The sequence below is a fragment of the Ochotona curzoniae genome, unplaced genomic scaffold, assembly GCF_017591425.1.
Source record: "Ochotona curzoniae isolate NIBS_2020 unplaced genomic scaffold, NIBS_Ocur_1.0 contig_605, whole genome shotgun sequence".
In the NCBI taxonomy this organism is placed as follows: domain Eukaryota; kingdom Metazoa; phylum Chordata; class Mammalia; order Lagomorpha; family Ochotonidae; genus Ochotona; species Ochotona curzoniae.
In genome coordinates this window covers 5,405,058-5,430,235 of record NW_024466491.1, presented here as the reverse complement: position 1 = coordinate 5,430,235, position 25,178 = coordinate 5,405,058, and the positions used below count along the sequence as shown (strand labels likewise).

Below are 25,178 nucleotides of genomic sequence, written 5' to 3'. Positions count from 1 at the left end.
GGTGCAGGCAGAAGAGGCAGCGGGTGTGATTCCAATCTTTATTGGGGTGCCAGGGGCGTGGCCCCTAGAAGAAGGTGTTGGGCCTCTTGGTGGTGAAGCGCGGCTTGTGCTGGCGCCGCAGCACCCGGTGGGGCAGCGGGAACTTGATCTTGGAGTCCTGCGGGGTGTGGGGAGGGTGGTTAGGCGAGGTGAGCCAGGCTGTGGGTCCTCCCGGCCGCCCACCGCCCTGACCCGGCCGGCAGGGGCACTCACGTGGAACTGCTTCACGGCCGGCCGGCGGCACTTGCTGGCGGCAATCTCCTCCACCTTCATGACCTGGATCGAGTGGGCGCGGGCGCGGTGCCTGGCGCCCATGTCACGGTCTGCGGGAGGGACGGGCAGGGCCGCGCTCAGCTCGGGGCAGACAGCTGGGAGGCCTCGTGCTCAAGTCGCGGGGTGTACGACCCCCACATTCACTTCGGGGGGCACGGACGCAGCCCCGGGAAGGCGACGGGGTCGGCTTGCTGTGGCACCCGCGCTTACGGCCGCTGCCACGGCAACAACGGCCTTGGGTTGAGGTGCTGGGGTTGCCATCCCGCCCATCCGCCTGCACTCACAGCACTGCGTGACGGCGCCCGCCGTGGTCAGGTCGCGGTACTCGCGGTACATGTTGTGCGTGCCACTGCGGGAGTCGTAGCGCAGCCAGATGCCGAAGTTCTTGACGCGCAGCGGGGACTTCTCGAACACCTGCAGGTGGGGGGAACTCAGCTGCCTGTGCGCTCGGTCGGGGTGCCCGGCCCTCCCAGGCGCCCAGGCTGGCACTGCCCACCGGGCTCCCCCGCCCCTGCCCGCCCCGCACCCGCCGCACCTGCCCGCCCCGCACCCCGCCGCACCTGCCCGCAGTACACAATCTCCCCCGACGACTTCTTCATCTTCTTAAGCTGCGACACGAAGTACCAGAAGCGCGACTTGGCCACCACATGATTGGGCGCGAAGATTCGCATGCGGTAGAGGGGCGGCGTGTGGCACTTGGGGGTCGGCAGGCAGCGCCCCACCACTTTGTACTCCCGGAGCTGCCGAGGGGGAGATGGGGGCGGGAAGACCAGGTATAAACCCCCCAAAACAGGAGCTGGACTCCCTGCTGCGCCCGAACCCCCCGTGACACAGCCCCCCAGGATCCCGGTCAGCTCCGGTCTCCCACTCGCCCACGGGCCTGACTGTACGAGAGTGACCACTTACGGAGAGAACTCCACACCCCCAAGCCTCCCCGAGGGGGTCCCCACGGCTGCACTCGCCCTGTGGGGCCCGAACCCTGGACTTCCCACATCAGCCCCCGGACCACTGCACCCCCGGCCCCCCGCTTCGGCTGCCTGGACCCCCGGCGCATAGAGCAGCTTGGCCCCCTACGTCCACCTGCCGGACCCCCGACTTCCCACGTCCGCCCCGACCCCCTGCTCCACCCCTAGGAGCCCTGCCTTGGCCCTCCAAGCCGCCCTAGACCCCCGGCCCCTCGCCTGGGCTGCCTGGACCCCCAGCCCCTCGCCTGGGCTGCCTGGACCCCCGGCCCCTCGCCTGGGCTGCCTGGACCCCCGACTCCCCCACGTCCGCCCCTTGGACCCCCGCTTCAGCTCCCGGATCCCTAGACTACCCACGTGCGCACCCGGACCCCCGGCTCAGCTCCGGGACCCCCGACTCCCCACGTGCGCCCCCCGTCCCCGCCCCGGGATCCCCACGCGGCGCCCGCCATGTTGGCTGCACCACAGTGCGGCGACGCGGGGAACGAGCAGCCCCACGGTCCCCGGGGCGCCCCAGCCGGCCCGGATCCTCGGCCCCGACCCCCACGCGCTCCCCCGAGGCCGCCCGCGCCTCGGCCGCCCATCCCTCGCGGTCGCCCGCCGCCTTACGGTGCCCGAGGCCTTCATGGCGTTCCGTCCGCGACCGCCACCACCCGCAAAAGGAAGTACCGGCCTCCGCGCAGACGCTCACCACGAGGGCCCCGCCGGAAGACCCGCCCATCCAACGCGGCGCGCCCATTGGCCTTCCAGCCGGCCGCTCACGCAGCTGCCCTTTCTTCATTGGCTCACGAGCCGCCGGCCACGCCGAGACTACATTTCCCAGAAGGCAGCGCAGCCGCGTTCGCGCGTTCCAGCGTGGCCGTCGCGGTGCGTCGGCGGAGGGAGCATGCTGGGAGTTGTAGGCACCGGGATGATGTCGGTGGCCTGTTGGCCGAGAACCTCCGATTTTCCTAAGCAACATTCCGTTTTCTCCAGAAATACGTCCTTAGCGGCTGGGATGGAAACCTCAGCTACTTCCTTGTACACGTTCCAGGACGTGGAGCAGGAGGAGGAGGGAGGGGAGGGGTTGACCCCGGGGAGAAAAAGACTAAGCAGGGACAGGAAAGATTAAAGGTCCCATAAGCTTCGTTCCTCATGGATTGCGTGGATTCCAGGCTCCCCTGATGCGGCATCGTGGGAAGTGACAGGTGCAGGGTCCCAAGGCTGTGGGCCGTCCTCCACTGCTTTTCCAGGCCACAGGCAGGGAGCTGGATGGGAAGTGGAGCAGCTGGGACTCGAACTGGCGCTCGTATGGGATCCCAGCTCTTGCAAGGTGAGGATTTAGCTACTGAGCTGTCGCTCCGGGCCCTTGCCCCAGTTATCCCCTCCCGCCCCCAGCTGTCCACAACAGCCAGGGCTGGTTCAGGCTGAAGCCAAGGAACCTGGGCCTCCGTGCGTGTGTCCCACGTGGGTGCAGGGCCCATGCGCCTGCTGAACGCCCAGGTGCAGGAGCGGGGACTCGAACCAGGCACGGAGCCATGGGCAGAGGACGTCCCACTGGGCAGCCCACCCCAGGGCTCCACCACGTCCCTGGTTCCTCTGGTTGCTTCTGTCCAGCTGCCCGGCTCCCTGCCTCCGTGTCGGGGGTGGCTTCAGGGAGAGGCCACGCCCCCGAGGCCATGCCGCGAGTGGCCATCAGATGGCAGCAGAAGCTGCGGTCAGCGTCCACCCTGGCTCCCCGTGAGGTCAGCCCCTCTGGGCGGGTGTGGGAGGAGGGCCCCTCGGGATGCTGCACCCGCCAAGCAAGCCTGGGGTTCAGTGCCGCGGCCATGCACCTGCCAGCAGGTGTCAGCTCGGGGGCCTGGGTCCCCCACCTCCCATGTGGGCAGCTGGGCAGGTCAGTCATGGCCTGGCCCCTGCACATGCGCTCCACCTATGCACCTGCCAGCAGGGGCCTGAGAGTGGGGAAGCCTCACCTGCTCAGGGGTCCCTGGCTGCCCACTGCGACCTTTGTCCTCTAACCCTCGGACCCTCCCGACCTCTTCCAGTCTTCGCCCTTCCTTCCCACCCGGTGTCCATATGGCTTAGGTCACGATTAACCCCAGGGTTGTGGCTGAGTGCAGTGAAACTTCTGGGAACCTTGGTGGAGGAGGAAATAAATGAACGGGGGAAGTACGCAGCAGGTAGGAATGTGTGCTGGGTTGGGCCTGCCATATGACCGTGAGGCCACCCCTGGCCCCTGAATCCTGTTTATCATTCCTGAGGGGCTCTGGTTCCAGTCCCTGCTGCACTTCTGATTCCGTCAGCCTGTTACTTAAGCGAGCCCCGACATTGCTGGTACAGTGTCAGACAGCCCCGCATCCCGTGGTCTAGGTCTGTCCCGCACGTTGCCTGGGAGCCCAGCTTCTGTCTGGACGCACGGACGCTTGCTGCAGTGTGTCCTCAGGGTGTGGTGGTCGCCGTCACTCCAGCGCTGCGCATGCCGCTGGCACGACGGTCCCTTACGAGAGAGAGAGAGAGAGAGAGAGAGAGAGAGAGAGAGAGAGAGAGAGAGAGAGAGCGAGCCTGTGACATTTGTGTTTTGGGGACTGACTTGTCTCCCTGCGCACGCGCAGATCCTGACTCCTACCCTGGGATCCCTGTCTCTCGTTCTCTCCGAGAGGAATGCTGTCGGGATTTTCATGGAGATCGCCTTGGATCTGTGCATTGCTTTTGGCAATACGGTCATTTGCATGATGTTGATCTTGCCAATCCAGGAGCCTGGTAAGGGTCTCCATTTTTCGGTATCGTCTCCTATTTTCTTTTTAAATGTTTTATAGTTTTCATCATACAGGTCTTCCACATATTTAGTTTGCTTAATTCCTAGGTATGTAAGAGTCTCCTCCGCTATTTTAAAAGGGACTATTCTTACAATTTCTTTCTCAGCCATGGAATTATTCGTGTAAAAATAAATAAATCTCTACCCCCTAAAAAAAGAAAGAGTGGCTCACGCATCGCCTGGCAGAGAGGAGCCTCCCGGGACGCCACACTGGTGGGAAGGCTGGGGCGGGACAGGGCCCTGCAGAGTACACTTCTGGCAGCCTGCCCACCTGCACCGGGCGTGTGTGGATTTGGGCCCCCGCCTCCCGCCCCATACACGAGGCTGCTTTGCCACTTTTTTTTTTCTTTTTAATTGGAAAGCCAGATTTATAGAGAGAAGGAGAGACAGAAAGATCATCCATCCACAGTCGGAGCTGAGCCGATCCGAAACCAGGAGCTTCTTGTAGGTCTCCCACGCGGGTGCAGGGTCCCAAGGCTTTGGGCCGTCCTCCACTGCTTTCCCAGGCCACAGGCAGGGAGCTGGGTGGGAAGTGGGGCAGCTGGGACTCGAACTGGCGCCCCATGGGACCCCTGTGTTTATAAGGGGAGGATTAGCAACTCCTCATGCTGGGCCTGGTTTCCCACTTTCTACCTAAGCAAACCGCACCAGCCCAGTGGCCACAGGCCCACATCCCTGCCAGGATTTGGGGGAGTAGGTGGCAGTTCAGCTCACCACACTCAAGTTCTCTCAGACTCCTCCAAGCTGGCCCCCTCCCGCCCCCAGCTCGTCCCTCCAAGTGTTCAAGGGTGAAGAACTGTGCCACTCCCTGGCGGGTCAGCTTCGGGCGGTCCCAGGCGGGTCTACTGCTGCTGCTCGGATCTCTGGGAGGAGCTGTGGTGGGGAGGGGGGGAGTGAGAGCTGAGGCACCTGCCCCGCGCCGGGAGGTCACAGCTCAGGCTTGAGGTGGCCAGGCTCTGTCATCTAGTGTAGGCAGGTCACAGCAGGTGTAACAGACAAGCAGTCACAGGGAGGACCAGGAACAGCACACTGGCGCGTCCACGTCTGCTCTGGGCACGGCTCGCACCTGCCGGGGCCCCCAGTGGGTCATCGTGCCACCCTGTCCTTGAGCCGTGAGCACACTTTCCCAAGGGTGCAAATGCCTGTGTGAGCTTTGTGGACGTGAAAAAAAAAATTGCCTCTCTCTCTTTCCATATCTCCTCCTTAGAAATAAATAAAAATGTGGGCCTGGTACGATGATTCAGTGGCTAAATATTTGACTTGAACATGCCAAGATCTCATATGGGCATGGATTCGTGTCCCAGCTGCCCTGCTTCCCATCCAGCTCCCTGCCCGTGGCCTGGGAAAGCAGCGGAGGACGGCCCAAAGCCTTGGGACCCTGCACCTGCGTGGGAGACCCAGAAGAAGCTCCTGGCTCCTGGTTTCAGATCGGCTCAGCTCCGGCTGTTGCAGCCGCTTGGGGAGTGAACCAGTGGGTGAAAGATGTTTGTCTCTTTTCTGTAAATTTGCCTTTCCAATAACAAGTGGAGATGCTAAGGTGGACTATGTCAGCCAGGGGATTCTGAAGAGATTTCATTGTGCTTGGAATGGCGAGATCGGCAGCAATTCAGAACAGCTGACCTACCAAATCCACTTGAGCAGTGCCCGTGGAGCGGCATGCCCCACGTCTCGGGTGCGTGGGAGGCCGGGTGCGGCTTCTCCCTGGTCTCTCCCCTTCCCCCAGATACAGGAAGGAAAAAAGAGAATGCAGAAACAATGGTCTTACCCACTTTCCTGTAGCCCTTGCCCCGTTGTGTCCTAATTAACTATGTATGTAAACATCATCAAAATTAAAAATCTGCCTTTCCAATAAAAATCTTTTTTTTTTTAAAGAACCTGGAGACATAGCAAGCGGAAGCAGTATGGAGCACTCTGTGGCATCTCGTTGTTTGCTCCTTTATCTTTTTTAAAAGCTACTGTGTCATTCTAGGTCCCTCGCCAGCTCACACAAAGCTAAAATGAGAACAGGTTGGTAGTAATAAAAGTTCCTGAGGCAGAGAAGCAGAATAAACGGCACAGACCCCTGTCGGAGACGGGCTCTCCCCGCACCCTGGCTTGTGCGCCATGAACATGGTACACCTTTGCATGACCACTGGTCTTCAGGTACTTCTCTCGGCAAGGATACTGTGTAGCTTCTATTCAACCACAGAAAGTTCCGCTTTGCTGTGTTGAAGAGCCAGGGAGCTGGCGGATACAAGGAGACACAATGTTGCATTGTTGATTATTCCGCGAAACACTCCAGGGTTTATTTGCCCTCGAGGCGCTGCTGGCTCTTACCGTCCGCATCCCAGACACCTACCTGTCACTGTGCTTGTCACGTCTGGTTCCTGGAGTCCCTGTCCGGCTAAGCAAGGACATCTGATGTTTTCTCTCCGTGTTGGGAGACACTCAACACTGGAGCCATGCCCTGTTTCCTGTTTCCACTCTGACTCTCTGGACTCGGCTATGCCCCTGTGGGAGTGGGGTGTCTGGGGCGATTACCTGTACCGCGGCCCCTCCCCTGGCCCCCTATGCTGCCTCGAGGGGTGAGGGGACCCGTGGGACTTGATCTGGAACCGGACTGGACTGCACGCCCTGCGGCTGAGCAGACGCCTGGGGGGACGGGACTGGTGGAGCCCGCTGTGTTGTGTTTTTCTGTGGGAGCCACCAGGAAGTGAAACCAAACCCCAAGCACGGCTAAGCCCCTCGCTGGGCCGGTCCTAGCCACACTTCTGGCTGCCGCTCTGAGCCCAGGGCACGGTGGGAGGACACTCCTGCCCCGGCTGACCCTGCTGCAGTCCCAGCCTCACCCTGGTCTGCTCTGAGCAGAATGGCAGCGTGTGGGGTTTCCAAGTGATGTCTCTCGTGTGTATGATGGGAGATGCAAGGAGAACTCGCCCTCCATGGGGTGTGGGGGGCACTGCCTTCTTTCACTCAGCTCCGTTCCCCTCTCTGGCGACCACAGCAGCTCCCACGGGGGTGTGGGGGTGGGGAAGCTGAGGCACCCGCCTCCAGGCCGGTCCCCTGCACACTGCCCCGGGGTCTGCTGGGTCCCTTGTGGGGTTTGTCTGTCACTCATCTTTCCCTTGGATCTGGGGGCCGGGGATGGGGGCGTGTAGAGGTTTCTAGAACATTCTGCCCCTCCTCCCCCACCACAGCCTGCGCTTTTCGGTAAATGACGACTGAGGAAGTCAAGGGGCCGACACAGGAAGGTGACAAGTGGGGCTTTCCTCTTGCTGCTTCCCAGCTTGGCTGGCCCGCAGGCGGCCTAGGGGCTCCAGGTAAGAGCTGGCGGGGCCATGGGGCTCCGGCCAGGAACTGGGGGCGGTGGGGGGAGGCGGGCTGCAGGTGCAGTCCAGAGGGCAGGGGCAGCAGCCGCTCCCCGCCTTTAGGGCACGTGAGGGCTGCAGCCACAGCGACCCCTCTTCAGCTTCGGCCTCCTGCCAGCCCCCAACTCCCAGCAAGCACTTGGATGCTCACTGCGCACGCGCCATGGGCTGCCGGGGGTGGGGTGGGACACAGTGCCCAGCTGCAGACAGGCCTCCACGGAGGAGGCTGGGGGTGTTGCCTGGGCCCCAAACATCAGCTCTGACTGTCCCCATGTTAAACTTGAGCCTGCAAAAGGAAGACAAAAGAGGGGCAGGTGCTCAGCTCACAGTGGGATCCTGGCTCAGAGGGCCTGGGTTCGAGTCCCGGCTGCTCCACTTCCCACCCAGCTCCCTGCCTGTGGCCTGGGAAAGCAGTGGAGGACGGCCCACAGCCTTGGGACCCTGCACCCGCGTGGGAGACCTGGGATAAGACATACTGTGGCTTGAAGATGGAGGACTAGCCTGTGGAGCTGCCCCATCTTTTTTTAAAGAATTTATTTGAAGATAGAGAGATCTCCTACCTGCTGATTCAATCCCCAAGTGGCTGCAACAACCAGGGCTGGACCAGGTTGAAGCCAGAAGCTCCACCCGGGCCTCCTCTGTGGGTGTCGGACGCTGGGAGCTCCACCCAGGCCTCCCCTGGGTGACGGGGACCTGGTGCTCCATCTGAGGCCTCCCCTGGGTGACGGGGATTGTGACCTGTTGGCACCCAGGAAGGAAACCCGAATGGGGAGTGGGCAGCTTCCTCACTTTGCCAAACAGTCACGCGTGGGGGTCTGTGTGTCTTTGTGTGCCCTCCCTCTTTCTGCAGCTCTGTGCCCGCCCCGGCCCTGTCCCCCCAGGGCAGGCTGCGCCCATGGCACCCCCGGGTGAGGAGACACCCCTGATCTCGCAGCGCTCCTGCAGCCTCTCCTCGTCCGAGGCTGGAGCCCTGCATGTGCTCCTGCCCTCTCGCGGCCCCGGGCCCCCCCAACGCCTTTCCTTCTCCTTTGGGGACCACCTGGCCGAGGACCTGTGCGTGCAGGCCGCCAAGGCCAGTGGTGAGTGAGCGGCTGCCCCCTTCGCCACTAGGGGGAGCTGGGGACATCCCCATAGCTGTGGACAGGGCAGTCGGGGTTTTGAGGGATGAGTAAGAGCTTGATAAGAGAGGATGTTAGAGTGTGGGCGTGGAGCAGTGAGTGGACAGGGCTGGGGTGGGGGCAGGGAGCCCTGAGCAGGTACACCCAGTGGTGGGCAGAGGCGATAGAGGGAACCCTCCCCCACAGGCATCCTGCCCGTCTACCACCCTCTGTTCGCTCTGGCCACGGAGGACCTGTCCTGCTGGTTTCCCCCAAGCCACGTCTTCTCCGTGGAGGACTCGGGCACCCAAGTGCTGGTCTACAGGCTCCGGTAGGCAGCAGGCCTCTCCCGCCCACCCTCTGTGCCCGGTGGCCCTACACCTCCCACCATGGACGTGGAGACCAGAGAGGGCGCTGTGCTTGCCTGCAGCCACACAGCGCACCCAGAGCCTGACTCGTATCCTGGGATCTCCGTCTCTCGTTCTCTCTCCCCCTCTCCCAGTTTCTACTTCCCAGACTGGTTTGGGCCTGAGAAGTGTCACCGCTTCGGGCTCCGCAAAGAGCTGACCAGCGCCATCTTAGACCTGCCCGTCTTGGAGCACCTGTTTGCCCAGGTGCCAGGATGTGCTGCGGTGGAGGGGGGCCCCACTCGGGGCTGGGGTGCACAGAGCGACCCCTGTCCTTGCGCTGATCCCCAGAGGTGGAGGGAGGACGGCCAAGCCCCCATGATGACCCCTTCCTCTGTCCCTGTCGCCCCCGCCCCCTGACCCCCAGCACCGCAGTGACTTGCTCAGCGGGCGCCTGGCTGTGGGCCTGAGCCTCAAGGAGCAGGGTGAGTGTCTGAGCCTGGCCGTGCTGGACCTGGCGCGCATGGCCTGCGAGCGGGTGCAACGGCCCACTGAGCTCCTTCAGACCGTGAGGTGAGCTTGAGCGGCGGCCCCGCACCCCTGCATGGCGCCCCGGCCCCCAGCCCCGTGCTGGGCACTCAGGGCTGTCCCTTTAACCCCATCTCACCACCCTGCATGGCACCCCGCCCTCCTGCAGCTACAAGGCCTGCCTGGCCCTGTGCTGGGCACTCAGGGCCGCCCCTTGCACCCCACCTCGCCGCCCTTCATGGCGCCCCGTGCTGGGCACTCAGGGCCGCCCCTTGCACCCCACCCTCCCGCAGCTACAAGGCCTGCCTGCCCCCGGGCCTGCGCGGCCTCATCCAGAGCCTGAGCTTCGTGATGCGCCGCCGCATCCGCAGGACAGTGCGCCGTGCCCTGCGCCGCGTGGCCGCCTGCGGGGCCGACCGGCACGCGCTCATGGTCAAGTACCTGCTGGACCTGGAGCGCCTGGCCCCCTCCGGGGAGGCCGAGACCTTCCGCATCGGGCTGCCGGGCCACGACGGGCCGGGGCTGCTGCGCGTGGCCGGGGGCAGCGGGGTCGGCTGGAGCCCCGGGGAGGCCGAGGTGCGGGCGGGGCCACGAGGGGCGGGGCCTGCGGGAGGGGCGGGGCCTGCGGGGCGGAGCTGCGATGGGCGGGGCCAACGGGGTGGGGCCAGAGCTAAGAGGGGCGGGGCCAGCGGGGCAGGGCCAAGTGAGGGCAGGCCAGAGAAGGGGCGGGGCCGAGGCAGAGGCGGGGCATCTCAGGGGCGGGGCATCTCAGGGGCGGGGCTCGCGGCCGGCAGGTGCACGGGGGCGTGGCCTCACACCCCTCCCCCCTCACCCCCGCGCAGGCGCTGCAGCCTTTCTGTGACTTTCCCGAGATCGTGGACGTGAGTGTCCAGCAGGCGCCGCGCACAGGGCCGGCCTGGGAGCACCGCGTGGTGACCATCACCAGGGCGGACAACCAGATGCTGGTGGGTGCCGGGGGGCTGGGGGGCTGGGGGGTGCTGGTGGGTGCCGGGGGACTGGTGGGTGCTGGTGGGTGCCAGGGGGCTGGGGGGTGCTGGTGGGTGCTGGTGGGTGCCGAGGGGGCGCCTGGGGGGCTGGTGGATGTCGGGGGGTTGGATGGTGGATGCCGGGGGGCTGGTGGGTGCCGGGGTGCTGGGGGTGCTGGTGGGTGGCGGGGGGGCCTGGGGGGCTGGTGGGTGCCGGGGGGCTGGTGGGTGGCGGGGGAGCTGGGGGACCCCCACCCCACGAGGGTGCAGGGGGTACGGCTGCAGCCTCCGCCCTGCCACCCTGTCCCCCCGCAGGAGGCCGAGTTCCCCGGGCTGCCCCAGGCTCTGTCCTTCGTGGCACTGGTGGACGGCTACTTCCGCCTCACCGCCGACTCCCGCCACTTCTTCTGCAAGGAGCTGGCACCGCCCCGGCTGCTGCAGGAGGAGGCTGAGCAGTGCCATGGCCCCATCACGTGAGTCCCGGGTTCCCGCCCCGCTCCTGGCCCTGCAGGCCAGCAAGGGGCTCCCGGCGGGCGTGGGGCGCAGCCTGCCAACTCAGGTAGCTGGGCCACTTCCTAGGCCCTGGCTGCACCCCCAGTGGGGTCTGGGGTGCTCCCTGCCCTGCACCCCAGGGCTCCGGGTAGCGCAGAACTCTGGGCCAGGCCGGGCTGGGCGTCTCCCTCTCACCATCTCCATCCGGCTCTGTTCCCTGGCTCCCCCCGCCCCATGGCTGCAGGCTGGACTTCGCCATCCACAAGCTGAAGACGCAGGGTTCGGTCCCTGGCTCCTACGTCCTCCGCCGCAGCCCACAGGACTTTGACAGCTTTCTGCTCACCGTGTGCGTTCAGGTCTGGGAGGGCATCCTGGAGGAGCTGATGCTTTCAGAGACAGGAGCAAAGCCTGCCGGGGGCAGGGCATGGCTGTGGGCAGAGGTGCGGGGTGGCAGGGGCTGGTATGAGCTGGTGGCGCTCCAGGAAGCTGCCAGGGGCTGCCCACGCCTCTCAGGGCCCCGATTTCTTTCGCAGACACCTCTCGGCCCGGACTATAAGGGTTGCCTGATCCGGCGTGGACCCACCGGCACCTTTTCCCTGGCCGGCCTCGGCCGGCCTCACAGCAGCCTGCGGGAGCTCCTGGCCGCCTGCCAGAATGGGGGGCTGCATGTTGATGGGGTCTCCCTGAATCTTACCTTCTGCTGCACCCCCAGGCCCAAAGGTGAACCCCCATCCTCTCTCCAGAGCTGAGCAAGCCACTTGCAGCCCCAGCTTTTCGTGTCTGTGACAGCTGCTGTGTGGAACCGAGAGACACTGGCCTCCTTTCTCTCTCTCTGTCTCTCTCTTTTTTTTTTTTTGTTCATGGGTTAGTCTATGGCCTGCAGGTAGGGCTTGATCCAGGTGCAGCCAGCTCTCTATCCCTTATCTCTTCTGCTGGATGAATTTCAATCTGAGACTGACTCTTCTGATGGGACAGCTCTAAGATGGGGCTGTCTAAAATTTTCTAGAATCTTCTAGAACAACAACCAGCTGTCCTGGCCTTCTCTGCTCACATCCTCAGCTATCTAAGGGTTCCTTTAAAAAAAAAAAGATAAGGAGCGGCCAGTATGGTGGTGTAGCATGGAAAGGCACTGCCAAAACATTGGCATCCCATAGGGGCGCCAGTTCTAATCCCCACAGCTCCACTTCCCACCCAGCTCCCTGCCTGTGGCCTGGGAAAGCAGTGGAGGACGGCCCACAGCCTGGGGACCCTGCACCCGCGTGGGAGACCCGGAAGAAGCTCCTGGCTCCTGGCTTCTCCATTGTACTCATTTGGGGAGTGAACCAGAGGATCGAGATTCTAACTGTGCCTTTCAAATATGTAATACAATCAATGTGTAATACAGCTGGGGCGTGAGCTTGGCGGGGGCCGGTCACCTCTGACCTTCGGTTTTCTCTCCTGGCCCCCAGAGAAGTCCAACCTGCTGGTGGTGCGGAGGGGCTGCGGCCTGCCCTCGAGCAGCCCCCAGCAGCCCCATGGCCAGCTGAGCCAGATGGTATTCCAGAAGATTCCCGCCGACACCCTGGAGTGGGTAAGGGGCCTGTGGGCCACAACCACTGCCTTTGGGGCATGCAGTGCTGTCAGCATCCCACAGGGGCGCCGGTTCAAGGCCCGGCTGCCCCACTCCCCACCCAGCTCCCTGCCTGTGGCCTGGGAAAGCAGTGGAGGACGGCCAAAAGCCTCGGGACCCTGCACCCGCGTGGGAGACCCAGTTTCTAAAAACTCGATTTGAATGGTAGAGAGCGAGCGAGATCTTGCATCTGCTGTATACAGCCCCAAATGCGTGCAGCCGCCGGGGGCTGGGCCAGGCTGAAGCCAGGAGCCAGGCGCTCCATCAGCTCTCCCACACGAGGCTGCAGGAGGCCAAGTGCTGGGCTGCCCCCAAGGGTGTGCGACACCTGAACCCACGCTGCAGCCGCTTCTGTCGGCCTCTGCTTTCCCCTCCGCTAAGTGGGACTAGCAGCTGCATCTTGCTCGAGCTGGGGCTGGCAGCCAAGGGTCCCGTGGGTGCCCCCTCGCCAGCCTGTCCCCTCCCCACCATCCCCTCTGCAGCATGAAAACCTGGGTCATGGATCCTTCACCAAGATCTACCGGGGTTCACGTCATGAGGTGGTGGACGGTGAGGCCCGCCGGACCGAGGTGCTGCTGAAAGTGATGGATGCGAAACACCAGACCTGCCTGGAGGTGAGTGTCGGGGAGGGGGCGGGGAGGGGCGGCAAGGGGGCAGGGAGGGGCGGGGAGGGGGCAGGGAGGGGTGGGGAGTGGGCGGGGAGGGGGCAGGGAGGGGACCAGCACTGGGGGCATGGTGGTGGATGCCAGGGCCGGGAACGGGGAGGTGGACGCTGGTGCTGGGGGCAGGGAAGGGATCCAGGGCCAGGGGCGGGGAGGGGGGACCAGGGCTTTGTGCGGTTGGGGGTCAGGGTTGCTTCCAGAAAAGGCTGTAGCTTCAGGTTAAACTGGCAGGGTTAGCTTAAGCCCAGGCAGGCACAGCCACAGCCTCGCTGAGCCACAGAATACAGGAGGCTGGAGTCAGGGTGGGAGAAATGAGGTACACAGGAAGTGTACCCCGATAGTGCAGACAGACTGTGCAAAGGTCCTGGGGCAGGGCTGGGCACTTCTCTGGGCCACGCAGGTGTGTATGTACATGACTGACAGGCAGGTGTGTGGGCAGAGGGGGCGGATCCCCGGATGGAGGAAGAGGATCCCTGGGTGAAGGGGCCGGATCCCCAGGTGAAGGGGGCGGATCCCCGGGTGAAGGGGGCGGGTCCCTGAGAGGAGGGGGCGGGTCCCTGAGAGGAGGGGGCGGGTCCCTGAGCAGCTCCGCCCTCTCTCCACAGTCATTTCTAGAAGCAGCCAGCCTGATGAGCCAGGTCTCCTACCCACATCTCGTCTTGCTGCACGGCGTGTGCATGGCTGGAGACAGTGAGAGACATTCCCCCTGCCCCGTCCCCAATTCTAGAATTGTCTCGACGTTTCTAGCACACCTGAATTCCTCTGCTTTCTCAATAGGCAGGGATAGGTGTGACCAAGACCTGGAGAAGGGGTCTCCATCCGGCTATCCCAGGGGAGGGTCAGGGCTCCCTGGGGTGCGCCTGGGCAGGGAGGCCAGACGTGGGGCGTGGGCACCGACCGGCAAAGGCTGGATTTCCGAACATTATCACTTCATAAGCAGAGCAGGCATTTGTAGTGTGGGAAGGTTAAGTTCAGCAGCAGGAAGCCCCTGGGAGTGGTCCGCAGGAGGTGGCCGCGGGGTGTGGCTGAGGGAGAGCTGGCACTTTATGGGCACCTCAGAGCTGGGCTGTGAGGAATATGAGGCCAGAGGGGCCGGGCAGAGGGAGCTGGGGGCGGCTGTAAGGGCCCAGGCCAGGTGGCACCCTGCTCCCACAGCCCATCCCCTCCGCTGCCTCCAGGCACCATGGTGCAGGAGTTTGTACAGCTGGGAGCCCTCGACACCTACCTGCGCAAGCGCGGCCACCTGGTGCCCGCCAGCTGGAAGCTGCAGGTGGTTAAACAGCTGGCCTATGCCCTCAACTACTTGGTGAGCGCGCCAGTGCCTGCCGCACTCAGCAGGGGGCATTGCCAGCGGGCTCTGGGGTGAGGGGAAGGGGTTGGGGGAGCGTGGACTGCATTTGAAGATGAAGCTCAGAGATGCCAGGGCATGGGGAGCGGGGTAGGGGTTAGCCGTGGATGTCCCAGGGTGGGGAAGGTGGGGGATGCTGAGAAGAGGGGCCAGACCCTTGAGCGACAGGCAGAAGGGCTTGGGGGGCAGTGGGCGGTGTGGCGGGGGAGAGGGACCCATGTGGGTCCACCTGGGGTGGGGTGTGGAGCGCAAGGGGCCGCGTTGTTGCATTTGGGAATCTGTTCGGGTGTGTGTAGAGATGTGAGCCACACCTACTGGGCTTTGAGGCCTGTGTAGGAGTTTGCTGCTTCCCCAAGTGGCCCCTGGTCACTCCCTCCACTGTAGGAAGACAAAGGTCTCCCTCATGGCAACGTGTCAGCTCGGAAGGTGCTCCTGGCTCGTGAAGGGGGTGGCGGGAACCCTCCCTTCATCAAGCTCAGTGACCCGGGCGTCAGCCCCATCGTGCTGAGCCGGGAGTGTAAGTGCTTCTGGAGACCCGGGCCAGGGTGTGTGTGGGGGGGGGCAGGAAGTGAGCCCTGACCCCGTCCCTCTCCCCCCTCCCCGCTGGCACCCAGTGCTCACTGACAGGATCCCCTGGGTGGCCCCCGAGTGTCTGCAGGACACGCAGATCCTCGGCCTGGAAGCCGACAAGTGGGGCTTCGGAGCAACCGTCTGGGAGGTGTTCAGTGGCGCCCCGATGCCCATCAGCGCCCTGGAGCCGGCCCAGGTCAGGCCTGGGGCACCTAAGGGGGGGTGGGCAGGCAGGCAGGCATGTGGAGCTGTCTGCAGATCAGGGAGGGTGCCATGCCTCCTCCCGCCCCTGCAGAAGTTGGAGTTTTACGAGGCCCGTGGGCACCTGCCGGCCCCCAAGTGGACAGAGCTGGCTGTGCTGGTGGAGCAGTGCATGGCGTACGAGCCGGAGCAGAGGCCGTCCTTCCGGGCTGTCATCCGTGACCTCAACAGCCTCATCACCTCAGGTGCCCGCCCAGGGTGGGGGTCCCTGGTGGGAGGTGCGGGCAGCTTGGCATGATGGCCAAGGTTGGCGGCCTGACACAGTGGCCGGGGTTGGTGGACTGGCACGGTGGCCGGGGTTGATGGACTGGCATAGCAGCCTGGCACAGTGGACGGGGTTGCTGACTGTGCCAGCCGGCTCGGTCCCTCCTTCTCTCCATGGGGCCCTGGGTGCTTGCACAGGGTGGGGTGTGGCTCATCGCTGACCCTGTATCCCCCACAGATTATGAGCTCCTGTCCGAGCCCACCCCGGGCGCCCTGGCACCCCGAGAAGGGCTGTGGGGCGGTGCTCAGTTCTACGCCTGCCAGGACCCCACTATCTATGAGGAACGACACCTCAAATATATCTCACAGCTCGGCAAGGTGACGTGGGCGTGGCTTCACTGGAGTGGGCGGGGCCAGCGGGAGGGGCTTCGTGAGGGGCCGGTCCAGGTGGTGGGTGACAGCAATGGCCTGCTGGGCGTGGCCTGGGTGAATGGGGGTGTGGCCAAACGGAGACAGGCGTGGCTTGGGCGAAGGGGCGCGGCTTCAGTGGGCAGGCGTGGTTTCACGAAGGGGTGTGGCATGTGCAGTGGGTGTGGCCTGAGAGGAATGTGGCTAAGTGGAGTGGGCGTGACCTAAGGGATGCGGGTGTGGCTTTCCATGAAGGTGCGCTATAGGCCTGGCTCGGGTGATGGGCGTGGCCTCTCCAGGTGGGCGGGGGCGTAACTCGGCCCCGCCCACTGCCTCCCCCATCCCCAGGGTAACTTTGGCAGCGTGGAGCTGTGTCGCTACGACCCCCTGGGCGACAACACGGGCGCCCTGGTGGCCGTGAAGCAGCTGCAGCACAGCGGGCCGGACCAGGAGCGAAGCTTCCAGCGCGAGATCCAGATCCTCAAGGCATTGCACAGCGACTTCATCGTCAAGTACCGGGGCGTGAGCTACGGCCCGGGTCAGTCCCGCACAGCCCACCTCTGCAGGGCGTGAGCCATGGCCAGGGTCAGTCCTACACACCCCACCTCTGCAGGGTGTGAGCCATGGCCAGGGTCAGTCCTGCACAGTCCACCTCTGCAGGGCATGAGCTTCGGCCCGGGTCAGTCCCGCACAGCCCACCTCTGCAGGGCGTGAGCTACGGCCCGGGTCAGTCCCGCACAGCCCACCTCTGCAGGGCGTGAGCCATGGCCAGGGTCAGTCCTGCACAGCCCACCTCTGCAGGGCGTGAGCCATGGCCAGGGTCAGTCCCGCACAGCCCACCTCTGCAGGGTGTGAGCCATGGCCAGGGTCAGTCCCGCACAGCCCACCTCTGCAGAACATGAGCCAGGGGCAGGGTCAGTCCCGCACTTCTGCAGGGCGAGTGGACACAGACCCAGTCTTTCCCACTTTCCCCTCCCGGCCTCAAGTGTTCCCAGCTACACAATGGGTCGGTGGGGTTTGCATGGCGCAGCAGTGGACACTGCCCAGGTCGGGAGGGTCACAGGGGGCTCACACCTGCCCCCCCCCCAGGCCGCCAGAGCCTGCGTCTGGTCATGGAGTACGTGCCCAGCGGCTGCCTGCGCGACTTCCTGCAGCGCCACCGTGCGCGCCTGGACGCCTCTCGCCTCCTGCTCTATGCCTCACAGATCTGCAAGGTGCCAGGGGGTGCAGGGGGTGCAGTGCCCAAGGAGGGTGCTGGGCAAGTGGGCAAGGCCACTCAGCCCGTGCACCCGCCCATAGGGCATGGAATACCTGGGCTCCTGCCGCTGCGTGCACCGGGATCTGGCCGCCCGGAACATCCTGGTGGAGAGCGAGACCCACGTCAAAATCGCCGACTTCGGCCTGGCCAAGCTGCTGCCGCTGGACAAGGACTACTACGTGGTCCGCGAGCCGGGCCAGAGCCCCATCTTCTGGTGGGGACCCTCTGCCCCCCACCTTGACCTTAGCCCACCCCACGCCCTCACCGGCCCCGCATCCCGAGACAGCCGTGCCCCCGTCTCTCCCCAGGTACGCCCCCGAGTCCTTGTCAGATAACATCTTCTCGCGCCAGTCAGACGTGTGGAGCTTCGGGGTGCTGCTGTACGAACTGTTCACCTATAGTGACAAGAGCTGCAGCCCCTCGGCTGTGAGTCCTTGGCCCGGACCCCAAACCTCCCCGGCTCGCATCCCAAAGCTGGGCCGTTTCAGCCTAGACACCGCCCCCCACGTCCCCCAGCAGGGAATGGGTGGGGTGACCCCGCCCCACCATAGCTGATCTGCTCCCACCATGGCCCCCCAGGAGTTCCTGCGGATGATGGGGGGTGAGCGTGATGCCCCCGCCCTCTGCCGCCTCCTGGAGCTGCTGGCCGAGGGTCACCGGCTGCCGGCGCCGCCCGCCTGCCCTGCCAAGGTGAGCACAGGTGGTGACCTGGATAGGGGACTGTCTTGTTGTGGGCTGGCCTGGAGCAGTGGGGTGGCGGGGGCAGTGGGGTGGTGGGGGCAGTGGGGTGGCGGGGGCAGTGGGGTGGTGGGGGCAGTGGGGTGGCGGGGGCAGTGGGGTGGCGGGGGCAGTGGGGTGGTGGGGGCAGTGGGGTGGTGGGGGCAGTGGGCTGGCGGGGGCAGTGGTGTGGCTGAGGGCAGTGGGGTGTTGGGGGGCAGTGGGCTGGCGGGGGGCAGTGGGCTGGTGGAAGGAATGGACTGATGAAGGGTGAGGTTTGGCCTGGCGTTGGCCAAGGGCAGCGGGAGGGGGCGTGGCCTGTGTTATCGTTTTATGGTTCATGACCATGATCTTCATGGGTGGCCATTAGTGTTTAACCATGGTCATGAGGCCTCAAACATTGACTCAATGCCAAACGGGCCAGGCCCTGGCCCCGGGGTGAAGGGTGAGGATCCTGGGTCCCAGTCACCAGCTGGCAAAGGCAGTTCCTGGAAGGAGATGCTGGGCACAGGCGGCCAAGTGGCAGAGCGCAGCAGGTGCCATGGCTGCAGTAGCAGAGAGGGGGTGGGGGAAGACAGCAGTCCAGTGAGGGGTCCTGTCTCTCTGCTCCCCCCAACAGGTCCATGACCTCATGAAGGTCTGCTGGGCTCCCAGCCCCGAGGACCGGCCGACCTTCAGTGCTCTGGGCCCCCAGCTGGACGCGCTGTGGAGCGGAAGCCGAGGCTGACGGGCCATGAGGCCTGTGACGGCCCTCACCACCCCAGAGGCCTCCTGTGGAGACCCTGACGTTGCCCTTGGTGCTGGTGGGGGAGAGGGGCAGCCTTGGGGTCTTTCTCCTCCTCCATCTGTGGCCCAGAGCCCTAGGGTGCCCAGAGGGGCTGTTGGAATGACAAGAGTGCAGCCCCCTTCTGCGTCTAGTTGGAGGAGCCTGGTTAGAAGTTGGGTTTCGGTGGAGTAAAGCCACCTCCCCCAACACACACACATGCTGGCATCCCATATAAGCACAGGTTCAAGTCCCGGCTGCTCCACTTCCCATCCGGCTCCCTGACATGGGAGACCCAGTGGCACTCCGGGCTCCTGTCTCTCCTCTCTGTAACCTTGTCTTTCAAATCAATAATAAAACATCCCTTCCCCCACTAAAAAAATAAGTCATGTGTGGCCAGAAGCCGTATGTTTGTGGGGCTGATGTCACGGGATGCTGGGGGCCGGGGTCAGGGGTCCTGGGAGGCCAGAGTTGGGGTCTACTGGGGGGTCGGTGTTGGGGGACACTGTGGACTGGTGTTGGGGGGCACTGGGGGGGCTGGTGTCAGGTGACACCATGGACTAGTGTCAGGCGACACTGGGGGGCTGGTGTCGGGCCACACTGGGGGTAGATGGCCAGCCCTCTGCATCTCACATTGTTTCCCACCCACCTAAGGGCACAGCCCCTCCCATGGCCCCTTGTCCTCTGGGAACCTGCTGGGAGATTTTTGTCCAGCAGTTCAGGGAGGGGAAGATGCACCTGGCTGAGGGATCCGCATGGAGCGGGGTGAGGTGACTCAGAGGCCAGAGGCCACAGTCCTGACCACAGCCCCACTTCCCGGTCTGGCCTCAGTGTTGGCCCCTGGGAAATGGGCCCAGCTGGCCAGGGTGGTGTGTGTGTGTGTGTGTGTGTGTGTGTGTGTGTGTGTGTGTGTGTGTGTGTGTGTGTGTGTGATGGGGTATCCCCTCCCATTTGCCACTAGGCTGAAGGTGTTCACCAGGATGGAGGCGAACTCGTTGCATGAACAAAGAACCTGGGTGGGGGCGCCGTGCACAGAGTGTGGGAACCAGGCAGCTAGCAGGATGTGGCCAAGGCTGTGGCGGGGCAGAGGCCTCTGTGGGGTGGGTGGGGGCGGGGAGGGACAGCTGTGGGGGGAGGGGGCCTTGGCCCGCGACCTGAAGAACAGCCCCAGCTGTGGACCTTGGCTTTCCCTCCGAGGGGCTGATGGGGGAGGCACTTTGTAGGTAGAAAGAGCAGGCTGTTCCCCGGTGGCAGCTGGGGGGCAGGGCTGGGTGTCAGGGGGCAAGGCTGTGTGTGTGGGGGTGGGGGGCAGGGGCTGGGGAGCAGGGGGCTGTGTGTGGGGGGGGGTGGGGGGCAAGGGGCTGTGTGTGTGGAGCAGGGGGCTGTGTGTGTGGAGCAGGGGGCTGTGTGTGTGGGGTGGGGGGCAGGGCTGGGTGTGGGGTGGGGGGCAGGGGGCTGTGTGTGTGGGGTGAGGGCAGGGGGCTGTGTGTGTGGGGTGGGGCAGGGGGCTGTGTGTGTGGGGTGGGGCAGGGGGCTGTGTGTGTGGGGTGGGGCAGGGGGCTGTGTGTGTGGGGTGGGGCAGGGGGCTGTGTGTGTGGGGTGGGGGGCAGGGCTGGGTGTGTGGGGTGGGGGCAGGGGCTGCCAGGAGCCCAGCCGAAGGCTGCATCCTAGCACTGCGGCAAGGAAATGGAGGTGACAGAGTCCCAGCTCTCTCAATCTCCAAGAAGCCCTGGCTTTGGGGGGGGGGGAAGGGGGCACTGCTCTGGGGTTAAGCAAGACCCACACATCCTACCAAGCTCTCTCCAGCTGCCCTGAGGTGCCCCCCACTTTGGTGGGAGCCCAAGGCCTCCTGGGCATGCAGCAGGCCCCACCCACCCCTAGCAGGTGAGTTCCCTGCCTTTGGGGGCCTTCCAGCCCACCGAGGGGTTCTCCTGGGCCTTGGGGCCGCCTGGGTGCCCCTCTCCACATCTTTCCCCCAGGCCACATTACAAATTTCTCTTAGATTGCCTCTTTGAAGTGATTTGAATGGCTGGATGGCTCAACTGACTAATTACCTGCCTGTGAGTGCCGGCTCCCATATGGCTGCTGGTTCAAGTCCCAGCTGCCCCACTTCCCATCCAGCTCCCCTCCTGTGGCCTGGGAAAGCAGTGGAGGACAGCCTAGAGCCTCGGGACCCTGCACCTGCGTGGGAGACCTGGGAGAGGCTCCTGGCTCCTGGCGTCAGATCGGCTCAGCTCTGGCTGTTGTGGCTGCTTGGGGAGTGAAGCATTGGATGGAAGATCTTCCTCTCTGTCTCCCTCTCTTTGTAAATCTGCCTTTCCAATAAAAACAACTCTTTAAAAGAAGGAATGATTGTTATAATAAATTTATTTTTGCTGTTTACATAGCTGAGCGGTATGCATGTAGATCGCTGATCAGGGTGGGAGGGTCAGGAATGGGGGAATGGACGCGACAACCACCTCCGATGTCTTGCTTTTCTCTGGGAAAGCGGGGAGTGAAGGGGCGAGGGCCGCTCCCAGCAGCCCAACCACAGCAGTGCCCAGGGACGGGGAGCGGCCGCCCATGTCATCGCAGGGTCCCCGCTGAGGCGCGCTCCGAGGGTTGTGGCTTAAGTGGTTTGATAATTCTGAAGATGTTGTTGGTTTCATTGCTGCAAGGATGAGGGGGTCCTTCCAAGGTCCACTGGCTGCTAGAGTCCACCTTAGAGTCTCCGCTTACCCAGACACTAGCTGTCAGAGCTTGGCTGGGACAGCTGGATGCTGGGGGAGAGCTGGCCGATTTGTCCTGCCCTCTTTCTTCTGCGGTGGTACCAGCTGTCCTGTGCAGGCCCCAGTGGGCTGCCATCTCTTGCAGGTGGATCTGGGCGTGCCGGGCACTGCTCCATCGTAGCCACTGAGGAGGCCCAGCTCTGACACACGCACTCCGCGACAGCCCACAGATCCTGCCATGCTCCCCATGGTTGGAGTTGCGAGTCTAGTGGCCCAGCAGGGGCGCTCCCGCAGTTCTGCTGGGCTTGCCACCGATTCCGGAATCTTACGTGTCTTGGAGGGTGCTGAGGTGCAGGCTGGCATGGATCACTTCACCTTGGCATCCACCAGCGGGTGCTGCCGCCTGGCCCGTCCTGGTCTGCCGCCAGTTCCAGCGCATGCTGGAGGGTGCTACAGGCTAGTCTAGCCTGGCCTCTTCCCAATTCCAGCACCCATGAGTGGTGGTGAGTTCCAGGGTCATGGCTAGCTCAGCCCATCAGTCACCCCCAGCCCCTGAGCAAGCCGGCTTGTATGGCAGTCCCATTGGGGACGAGACCACGATTCTCCCACAGGACCTGCTCCCAGACCTGGTTCTCTCACGGTGGCTAGTGTCCCGGCCCGGCCTGACATCGTCCACCCCCTGCCCCAAAACTCACTGGTGGGTACTGTGTTCGAGCCATGCTGGGTATTCCCCCCAGCCATGGCTTGTGTGTGTGTCAGTACATGGTGCTTGAAACCAACAAGCCCAGCTCTGCTCGCCCATGTGGGTGGGTGTATCGGCTTGGGCATGAAAGGTCCTCCAGCGTCCCTTCTCCAGCCACAGGATCCCAGCCGTTCTTTGCCTTCAAGTGCGGTAGCTGGCTGGTGGAAGTCTTCAGAAGTCACTGTTCACCTGTCACATTCTCGCTTAGCAGTCCTTCCTCCTGCACATCCCCAGCCCCGCCTCCCCGAGCAATCCACAGCCCCGTGCCCAAGCCCCGTCCCCCGGCCGTTGTGCCATGGCAGCCTGGGGCCCTGACTGCCTCCCCAGGGCCCATGCGTGCCCGTGCGCTCGCTGGACCCCTCTCAGCTGGCTTGCCAGTGTCTGCCCCTCACATACCTTTTAAAATAAAATCCAATAGGCAGCTGTGTTAGCACACTGGTATAGCTTACACAGACTTGGCATGAACCAGGCCCAGTATGCCCAGCAGCTCCTGGCTCAGTGCTCCAGCTGGGTCAGGGGCAGGTGGTGGGGAGGGGGCGGGCCTGCCCCAGACCCTGGCCTCAGCCTTGACTTTTTTTCCTGGAATGCTGCGTGCCTGAGCCAAGGCCTCCAGCTGGGCGGTCTGGGCGCTATAAGGGGGTGTCCCGGGGGGCCCGGCTGTAGCACACCTCACCTCTCGCCACCATGGACCCCTGCCTGCCGGTCTGGGTGCTGTGGCTGCTGCTGCTGCTGCCGCTGCCCACTCCCGGGCTGGCACTGAGTCCCGCACCAGCCCCTGCCACGTCGGAGAAGCTGTGCGGCCACCAGTTGCTGCGTGCCCTGGTGCGTGCATGCGGGGGCCCGAGCTGGTCCCCCGAAATCGGCAGGGACATGGCCACCGGCGGAGACCGTGAGTAGTGCGGGGGGCTACCGGGAACGCGGGGACCGCGCCTTGGGAACGCCCGGGGTCTGCGAGCGGAGGCGTGGCGGCAGGTGCAGGGGAGGCGAACATCTTACAGACCGGGGCATCTGCTAACCTGGGCGAGGCCGTGCAAGGTGCGGGGACCGAGTGCATGTGTGTGTCACCTCCACGGGCCCTTCTCTGCCCGTCTGGGGAACTTGGCTGGTTCTCCCACCTGCGGGTAGAGCTGGCAGCTCCGGGTGCAGGGCGAGGCGCAGGTGGCGTGCGAGGGGCGAGCCTTCGGTGTCTGTATACAGCAGGTCTGTATACAGCAGGTGCTGTGAGCGCGCACAGCGACCGCCACTGAACTCTCCTCTGTCCCCAGGTGAGATGGCGCAGTGGCTACAGGGACAACGCCTCATCCTCGGGCTGCTGGCGGACCAGGAACCGGCGCAGCCCGCGCTCGAGGCCTCCCGCAGCCGCCGCGAGACCAACCCCGCACGACGGTGCTGTCTTTACGGCTGTACCCTGCAGGATCTGCTGCTGATGTGTCCCCACTGACGCCTCCTGGGGTGCAGGCTGGGGGCGGGGTGTGGCAGCGCAAAGTGCAGATCCACCGGTGTTGGTTTCCTCCCGGATCGGGGAGCTCATCACCTCAGCCCTCACCTGTGGAGATGGCTGGGAGAACTGCCACCCTAAGATGCCTGACCACCCCTGCCCCGTCTCCTCAAGGAGTTGCTGGCAACCTTCCCTACCCCTTGCCATTACTAATAAATGACCTGAAGCATTTTCTTCTCGTTGCTCTCCATGAAGGGACAAGCCATGGGGAGGAAGCCCTGGTGAGGGGTGTGTGTGTGTGTGTGTGTGTGTGTGTGCACCCCAGCAGCCACACCCCTGCCAGGAACTTGAGTGTCAGCTAGATGGCACATGGCCAAGGTCTTCGTCAGGTGGGACCGGCCCGGAGCAGCGTCTGAGCTCAGGGCTTCCTGAGGCTCCTGGAGATGTGGGGTCCCTCTCACTGAACCCCCAGAGGCTGTCACGGTAGCTCAGCAGACTAATCTTCTGCCTTGGGGCACCGGTTCGAGTCCCGGCTGCTCCACTTCCCTTCTAGCTCCCTGTTTGTGGCCTGGGAAAGCAGTGGAGGATGGCTCAAAGCTCCCAGGGAGAGAAGCTGCCTGGGCCCCTTCTCTAGCCCCTGGGGTCTGTGCCACTTGCCTCTGGATGTGTCCCCTTTGTCGTCACCTCAATTCCATCAGCCTTCACATTTCGGGACCCCCATCTCTGACTACATCTGGGGCTCTAGGCTCATAGGACTGACTGGTTGGCCTATCCCACAGCAACGGGGAGCCACGGCAGGTGTGGAAACAGCGGCAGACTGAGGTCCCACATCCGGGTCGGCTCGTCCCTTCACCCTGGAGACAACCTCTTCGCCTCCCTGCTTCCAGAATTTCCACAGGAGTCGACAAAGCTTCTAGAAGCTTAAAATTCAATCCTATCATTTTCTCACTACCTCCACCCCCGCCCCCTGGTCAGCCAGACCTTCAAATAAATCCTGGCTAAGCTCACCTCCTCGCCCCACCCCAGGGCCTTGGCACCTGCCGCGTCCATCAGCTCATGTTCATCTGCGTCACTCCTGGTCCTGTGGCCACACACAGTCCTCCCTCCCCTCCGAGCCTGTCCTGCTCCCTCAGCCCTGCCCGGAGGAGGGAGCGGAAGCCAGGGCGGGCATGCAGCACACAGCAGGTGTACGCCAAGGCAGAGGGTGGCCCGTGAGGGCATTGGGACCCGGCCGGGGCTGCCTGCGTCCCACCTGCACCTGGGCTGGAAGCCTGGCCCTTGCAGCTCCCTGTGCGGGCGTGCACCCTGGGGAGGCAGCAGGCATGGATGGGTCCAATGTTGGGGTCCCTGCAGCCCACGTAGGGGTGCATCAGAGGAGTTCCCCAGCTCCTGGCCAGGCTGTCATGCGCCTGTGGGCGAGTGCACCAGCAGGTGGCAGCACTCACTTGCCCATTTCAAATCAACTTTGTGGTGTGTGTGTGTGTGTGTGTGGTGGGGTGTGGACCGGCTTGTAACGGGGCCCAGCTAGGCCCTGCCTCACCCCCCTGAGCCTTTTCCGTTTCTAGCTGGTTGCGGAGCGTGAAATTTTAACAGCCTGCTCTCTGGAAACGCAACCCCAGGTC

The 25,178-nt window shown here is 64.0% G+C and overlaps 3 protein-coding genes and 1 non-coding gene across 5 annotated transcripts; 2 read left to right on the top strand and 2 right to left on the bottom strand.

Moving 5' to 3' along the window:
* Positions 1–25: 25 nt before the first annotated feature.
* Positions 26–1,950, bottom strand: RPL18A (ribosomal protein L18a). Its single transcript, XM_040990956.1, has 5 exons — positions 1,884–1,950; positions 873–1,052; positions 597–726; positions 253–362; positions 26–157 (listed from the first exon to the last, which is right to left on the bottom strand). The coding sequence occupies exons 1-5, from the start codon at positions 1,899–1,901 to the stop codon at positions 65–67; spliced, it is 531 nt and encodes a 176-aa protein (XP_040846890.1). The 5' UTR covers positions 1,902–1,950; the 3' UTR covers positions 26–64.
* Positions 434–564, bottom strand: LOC121163446. Its single transcript, XR_005884889.1, has one exon. It is a non-coding gene; the product is annotated as a small nucleolar RNA SNORA68 (small nucleolar RNA).
* Positions 1,951–7,266: 5,316 nt separating the features above from the next.
* JAK3 (Janus kinase 3) lies at positions 7,267–18,906 on the top strand. Of its 2 annotated transcripts, XM_040990699.1 has the most exons (24): positions 7,267–7,370; positions 8,269–8,497; positions 8,723–8,846; positions 9,018–9,129; positions 9,290–9,435; positions 9,684–9,966; positions 10,233–10,355; positions 10,692–10,849; positions 11,113–11,224; positions 11,402–11,588; positions 12,317–12,438; positions 12,960–13,091; positions 13,745–13,829; positions 14,318–14,445; positions 14,872–15,004; positions 15,102–15,253; positions 15,353–15,503; positions 15,761–15,900; positions 16,279–16,468; positions 17,020–17,144; positions 17,230–17,402; positions 17,497–17,614; positions 17,768–17,878; positions 18,525–18,906. In XM_040990699.1, exons 2-24 carry the CDS (start codon positions 8,314–8,316, stop codon positions 18,630–18,632), a joined length of 3,297 nt encoding a protein of 1,098 aa, XP_040846633.1. In that variant the 5' UTR covers positions 7,267–7,370; positions 8,269–8,313; the 3' UTR covers positions 18,633–18,906. The 2 variants fall into 2 exon arrangements, with proteins under 2 accessions (XP_040846633.1, XP_040846634.1); XM_040990700.1 differs by lacking the exon at positions 7,267–7,370 and having other exon boundaries at positions 7,827–8,497.
* Positions 18,907–22,573: 3,667 nt separating this feature from the next.
* On the top strand, positions 22,574–23,648 carry INSL3 (insulin like 3). Its single transcript, XM_040990978.1, has 2 exons — positions 22,574–23,007; positions 23,384–23,648. The coding sequence occupies exons 1-2, from the start codon at positions 22,803–22,805 to the stop codon at positions 23,557–23,559; spliced, it is 381 nt and encodes a 126-aa protein (XP_040846912.1). The 5' UTR covers positions 22,574–22,802; the 3' UTR covers positions 23,560–23,648.
* The last annotated feature ends 1,530 nt before the right edge of the window (positions 23,649–25,178 follow it).